Below are 6,909 nucleotides of genomic sequence, written 5' to 3'. Positions count from 1 at the left end.
CTGATACATACTTTTACATATAATACATGTTCCTGATACATACTTTGACTTATAATACATGTTCCTGATACATACTTTGACTTATAATACACGTTCCTGATACATACTTTGACTTATAATACACGTTCCTGATACATACTTTTACTTATAATACATGTTCCTGATACATACTTTTACTTATAATACATGTTCCTGATACATACTTTGACTTTTAATACATGTTCCTGATACATACTTTGACTTATAATACATGTTCCTGATACATACTTTTACATATAATACATGTTCCTGATACATACTTTGACTTATAATACATGTTCCTGATACATACTTTTACTTTTAATACATGTTCCTGATACAAACTTTTACTTATAATACATGTTCCTGATACATACTTTTACTTATAATACATGTTCCTGATACATACTTTGACTTTTAATACATGTTCCTGATACATACTTTGACTTTTAATACATGTTCCTGATACATACTTTGACTTATAATACATGTTCCTGATAAATACTTTTACTTAACATTTTCAATGCAGGACTTTTACTTCGCGGAGCATTTTTCTGGCGTTATACAGCTGTGTGCCTCATTGCTGCGCGAGTAATTGTATGTTTTGAGCACATTACATCACATTATGAACAGAAATTAACACTCTTCACTTCATTTGCAAGATCACGTGTTTTGAACTGCATCTTTTAGTCAAATCATCAAACTATTTTGTTCTACTTTCACCCACGTAAAAGCACTTGCATCCCTTTCTATATCGCAGAAACAGTCCTCCACCGCCGGCTAAATGAGTCCAAACCTCCGGCTGATGGTATTGAACTCCCGACCGCTGCAGCTGGACATCGGTGCAGTTCCCTGTTCCGCTGCTAGGGGGCGGTGTGGGTCACCATGCTGATACAGTAATATGGCGGTCTGATGTAAGCATAATGCGAGTTTTAGCCTCAGTTAAAACAACGCGGGTGAGGTTTATATTTCGCCGTTCAACAAAGAATAACGGCCGGTTTTATATTTCCGGTATGTCTCTGCGGCTCCGGTGATCTTCCACGGTGTCCTACCCGGTAGCGGAGTTTGGGATTCGATCCCGAGTGGCCAGGTTCTAGCTTCCCGGATTCGGTACGAGGCTTTTCAGCCTTCGCCACCGAGGCAGAAGCCTCATATTCATGCAGGGTGAGCTTTTAACGGCACTAGTAGTAGTATTTTTACCGGCTGTCGGTTACCGGCCGATTTTAAGAGGGTTTTATTTACTTTACGGCAGTGTAAGAAGCGCTAACGTTACACTCTACAGCCACTTTAGCCAGTTAGCATTAGCTGTGTGGTTTTAGCTCAATAGCGTGCCTAGAAGACTATGCGAGTCCCGGGGGAAACAACAGAGGAACAAAAGTGTACTACTTAAATAACTTGGTAATTGGTGTGTGTGATATTAAAATAAAATTCGCCGAATTGATGAGTGGTCCAAAAATATTAGACGTGTAAAGTCTCTTTCTTCTGTCACCTATGTACACTTAGCAGCACGGAAGAAAGCGTACACTTGTCACAATACTCAATGAGGTCTGGTTTTAGAAGTCTGCGACTGGCTCTTTCACTCCACGTTTCTACATTACGCAATATAAATTATCTATTTAGGAAGGTGTCAGGCTGTGTACCGTGCAGTAAAGACGTATCTGATTATGTCTGTCTTTACAAGTTGTTGAGTTGTCCCTGACAACTTTGTTTACCAGGTATTATGATTAAATATTGCTCTATGTGCACACTCACTGTATACCTGTTAGAAAGTATTCTTCAGTTGTCTGTACTATATTCTCAGCTATTGTGGTGTGGTTAATAAAAATGTTAATGTCTGTCTTAATTTTCGGTTTCTTCCCTGAACAGCAGCAAAGTCAAAGTGAGAAGAAACTTGCTCCATACGTGAGAAGGCATCTGACACCTGTACAAGCAACCCGGGGCCAATGGATCCCATTGACTCCCAACAAGGTAATAGAGGCTATAACTTACAAATGCATCAGGTTACTAACTATTATTAAGGTGTCATGTGGGAAATAAACCATTAGTGAGCACAAATGACTCCTTTTCACTGATGAATTGAAACAAGATTCAATTTAAATAGAAAGTAAAGTTACAGGTTGTTTCACTGCTCTGGTCATTTATGAACAGTGTTGTGCAAGTTACTGGACATTAGTAACTAGTTACAGGTCTGGCTGGGCAACATATCGATCTTATGTCGGTATTGGTATATGAGACTAGATATTGTCTTAAATTTTGGATATCGTCATATCAGACATAGTAGGGCATAAGTGTTGTCTTTTCCTGGTTTTTATAGGCTGCATTACAGTAAAATTGTCGTTTTCTGAACTTACTAGACTATTCTAGCTGTTCTATTATTTTCCTTCAGTCATTATAGCCACATTACTGATGATTAATTATCAAAAATCTCATTGTATAGTAAATATTTTGTGAAAGCACCAATACTCAACACTACAATATCATTGCGGTATCGATATCAAGGTATTTCTATACAAATATTGTGATATTTGATTCCTATATTTGATATTGCCCAGGCCTAGTTACAGGTACTAGTTACTTTTATCAAAGCCTATGGATTACTTTAGCAATTATCACTATGTTTAAAAGTAAGTAGTGCAACACTAAAACCCAATAGATATGTTTTGATAGGCCTATTTATCTTAACCTTGACACAGGCCTTCAAATCAAGCAACAAGGTCAGATTTTGGTAGTCTTTTGTCCGTATTTTAACTGTAAGCCATATTGTTCACTGACAGTCCGATGCTGAAACAGCTTGGGTTTAATGCACAACCTTTCGATGTTTATTTTGTGCATGGGTGTACATGAATACAACTTTGGATTTTGCCCATTATACAACATCTTTGACATCCCATTGGAATGTACTCAATACCTTTTTGGTATTATGTAAGTATTTTGTGCGCTGATAGTTCTTAATTCAAGAGCGAGAGTTGATTTGTGCGCACAAACGGTTAATTTTAGAGCAAATATAATCCACTCATTTGCACAAAATCACCAATTCAATTTTGCACGAATAACTCGTTTGTGCTCGCTTTGTTCAATTTCCCAGTGACACCTTCCATATTCCTTGTTTCTATTTTGTAAGGATGCAGCCTGTAAGAGCAACATTTAGCAAGATAGTTTTGAAGATAGATTTGTGCACACGGTTGTCTTTGTGAAATTACATTCTTTTAATTGTCTTTTCAATACATCTGCATTTCATTTTGTAGATTTCTGTTTATACTTTTTTACTTTACACCTGTGGAGTGAAACATCCCTCTCTTTGCAGGGCCGGAGAAGTTGTCGGAGCAGTGTTTCAATTTATCACTCAGCTCTAAAGGACGGCAACGGAAGATTAATCCAAAATATTCCGATTATGAAACTGATGGCATGTATGGGGGCAAAGATGGGCAAAAACAACGGAGAAAGAGCCCAGAAGCAGCTTCTAAAAAGACTCCGGCAAAGAGGGGCAAAGCTAAGAATGCCTCACACCAGACAGAAGATGGGGAAAAAGAAGCAGCATTCGAAACGCCTCAAGAGTCTGAAGGCAAAACCTCAGAGGAAACTCCTGAAAAGGCCGTGAGAGCCAGGAAGACCCCGACAAAAAAGACTCCAGCCCGGAAGACCCCCACAAAAAAGACTCCAGTCAGGAAGACCCCCACAAAAAAGACTCCAGCCAGGAAGACCCCGACAAAAAAGACTCCAGCCAAAAAAACTCCTACCACCGATGGGGGACTCGCAACTGGGGAGGGTGGCATTGTAGACGCCGTGCAGCAGGAAAACGGGACACCAAAGCCAAAGAGAAAGTACGTGAGGAAGCAGCCGGCACCGGAACCAGTTCCAGAACCACCATGTCAGGAGGCCCAAGAGGAACCGGAGGAGACCACGCCGAGTGGCCGCCACAGAAGAGGAGCTGCTAAAGCGTAAGTGACATGTAGTCTGTCATTATATTCTATAAAAGATGGGGATACACACCAGTGTTTACCTGGGTCTGTGGAAGACCAAGGTGATGGTATTTGGCCGGGGGGGGGACTCCCTCAAGAAAATACAATTTGGGATTAATTTGGACCGTTGTTACTTCCAAATCTGTGGCTAAAATGTTAAAGTCTAGAGCATATGATAAATAAATAACCCTCAAAAAACATACAGACACAACTTGCTAAAGAAGTCCACACTACAATCACACAATCATTAGATCTGATCATAGTCATTTACTTTGTATTGATGATCATATTAACCTTGATTTGGCTTTGGTGGGGCTTTTTATTTCATGTATATTGTGTGTGTATATATATATATATATATTTATATTGTATCCTAGTATTTAATTTATATTTATATTCTGTGCTGTGTGACTGGTATTTTGCTGCTGTAATTTCCCATTTTATTGGGATCAATAGCTATCTATCTATCTATCTATCTATCTATCTATCTATCTATCTATCTTTGTATACCCTTAAAAAGATATTTATACGTAGATGTATGGGTTGGAACTATAATTGATGCTTTGAGAACATCCAGCAGCTTCAGACATTTATCAGTCGTTCTCCATGAATGCGTACTATTTTTCACAGAGCAATTTAACTCTGTATTGCACGTTGTTGTTTTTTTACCAAATTTCCCCAGGGCATTGAAGTACCTTCACATTTTTGCAAAAGAAGCGCTGAGTCATCCCAATGATGAGTCAGGTTCCCAGGCCGAAGACACCGATGACGTCACTCGCAAACACTCGCTCAAAGATCAGAAGGGACGCAAAGGTACAGTGGGAATGCTGCTGGAAGTACATTTCATTGAAATCATATCTTTAACCAACTCTGCTCTTTTAACCCTGGTGTTGTCCTCAGACCTGTTTTTAAAGTTATTATGTCAGAAATATGGGTTTTATCAACTAAAATACCCCAAAAGTAGCTTGGAGGCATGCGTGTATGTTGTATGCAACCCATACAACATTCTTTAAGGGAAACGTAATGATTGAATTTTGGTTGTTTTAGTCAATTTCATAACAGTGAAATAAGAAATTTAAAAGGGTTTTAAAACCACATCCTGACTTAATGTTGACATAAACCAGTCTGTGATTCACTGAACAGTCTCTGAACTTAACTACTAGTCAAAATATTATATATATCTGCTTTTTATAAATGCAAAAATTTGGTATAATCCCATTTAACATAGGTTTATTGACCATAAAAAAAGAAGAAAGTTTAAAAGAGGGACAAAAACATTTGAACTAAGTTAATTTATTATAGACAAAAATATATCTATAAACGCCCTGGGTTTAAGTCCGGCCTTTGAACCCAACGTGATATCATGACTTTGCGTAAACATTCACGCCCAATTCCATAAGCCAAGTGCCGTGTTATCTATACGCAATCAATAAGTATGTCAACGCTGTATACAGATCCACATGTACGTAAACGGTGTAAACAGCGGATGTAAACATACACGCCACGTGGCGTGCTATCGAGAAGAAAACCACGGTTGAGTTTAGCAAACGTGACAGGCGTGATAAGGAAACGTAACACTGGGATCCCCGGTCTCCTGGGTGAAAGTCCTGTGTTTTAACCCATCCACAGAGGCCAAACGGCGTTGATAAACACGCCAAAAAGTGAGAATGGGTCTTGATGACATATTAATGGCATACAAACTGGCGTGTCGTACAAACGCCTTTTCGTGAACTCAGTCTGATCTCATCTCTCACATGCACTGTCCTCTGTCTTACTCTTCCTCCTGTTCCTGCATTGACTAAAGGCCGAAAGAGGAAACGTCCTGCCTCTGACTCCGATGCTGCAGAAGATGAGGACTTCGTTCCAGGTGTTGAAGAAGATGAGGACGTTGAAGAAGAAGAAGAAGAAGAGGAAGAAGCAGGGGACTCAGATTCAGATTCAGATTCAGATTTGGGGACAGGTGGAAGAAGTCCAGGAACTTTCCACGTCAACAGACAGGTTAATAGTTTGAAAGACAGAATAATCATTATTACTAACTTAAAATAAAAAAATCTTTAGGACATAATGTAGATCTCTGCAGAGCTGTTACAGAACAGCGAAGAATAAAAAATCAGAAAGGGAATCATTGAAGTCCTCTAATCTCCTTTTTCCCTTCCAGGGAGGCTCGAAAAAGAAAGCCGCCAACGGCCTGGTCGCCAGCGCCATGAATGTAGTTTGCAAATCCACTGACACGACCAAGAAGTTGTAAGTATCTTCAATCACCGTGGCCGTCTGGCTGTGGTTGGTCCACCAACAGAGAATGTTAAAGAGCCACAGGGTTTTTAGGATTAAATACACTCATTTAATTTAATTTGAAGAAACCTGTCCAAAGAAAACTAGGTGCTAGCCAGGGTCATTATATTCAGTGGATGTTGATAAATCAGTAGCAGACAGAAATCTGTCTAAAATTGTCTTTTTTTTATAACCACATCAAAAATATAGAACAACTAACTCTGCCATGTCATTATTTCAGAAATGTAAAGACACTGATGAGCAAGACAACACTGGAAAAACGTACGCACATTGAGAAACACGTACTTGTATTTTTTTGCCCTGGTATGTGTTTGTGACGTATTATGGTGTCTGTGTGTGTGTGTGTGTGTGTGTGTGTGTGTGTGTGTGTGTGTGTGTGTGTGTCTGTCTGTGTGTGCGCATTTGTGTGCGCATGTGTGTGTGTTTCCAGCCGAGAGGAGCACTACAGCAGCTGGGTGTTCCCAGAGTGGGTCCCCTCCAGCAGTCACTGGCACCCTGTACCACAAAGGTAGTTAACCTTTAACCTTTAACCTGTAAAATAATCCAGTGTTCTATAAGAAAGAGGCTGTGGGGCGTCCCGGTAGCTCACCTGGTGATAAGAAGCAGGCTGTGGGGCGTCCCGGTAGCTCACCTGGTGATA

The 6,909-nt window shown here is 39.7% G+C and overlaps 1 protein-coding gene across 1 annotated transcript in view; it reads left to right on the top strand.

The window, feature by feature from the left end:
- The first annotated feature begins 865 nt into the window (after positions 1 to 865).
- Positions 866 to 6,909, top strand: part of gtf3c2 (general transcription factor IIIC, polypeptide 2, beta) — a 27,965-nt gene continuing 21,921 nt past the window's right edge. The window contains exons 1-7 of the mRNA XM_034900759.1: positions 866 to 1,182; positions 1,885 to 1,986; positions 3,323 to 3,956; positions 4,660 to 4,790; positions 5,782 to 5,975; positions 6,136 to 6,221; positions 6,700 to 6,777. Of these exons, the coding sequence (XP_034756650.1) occupies positions 1,962 to 1,986; positions 3,323 to 3,956; positions 4,660 to 4,790; positions 5,782 to 5,975; positions 6,136 to 6,221; positions 6,700 to 6,777 (1,148 nt within the window). The 5' untranslated portion in view covers positions 866 to 1,182; positions 1,885 to 1,961. The remainder of the gene's footprint in view (positions 1,183 to 1,884; positions 1,987 to 3,322; positions 3,957 to 4,659; positions 4,791 to 5,781; positions 5,976 to 6,135; positions 6,222 to 6,699; positions 6,778 to 6,909) is intronic.

Source organism: Etheostoma cragini, chromosome 18, assembly GCF_013103735.1.
Source record: "Etheostoma cragini isolate CJK2018 chromosome 18, CSU_Ecrag_1.0, whole genome shotgun sequence".
NCBI lineage: Eukaryota > Metazoa > Chordata > Actinopteri > Perciformes > Percidae > Etheostoma > Etheostoma cragini.
This window is presented reverse-complemented; position numbering and strand designations above follow the sequence as displayed.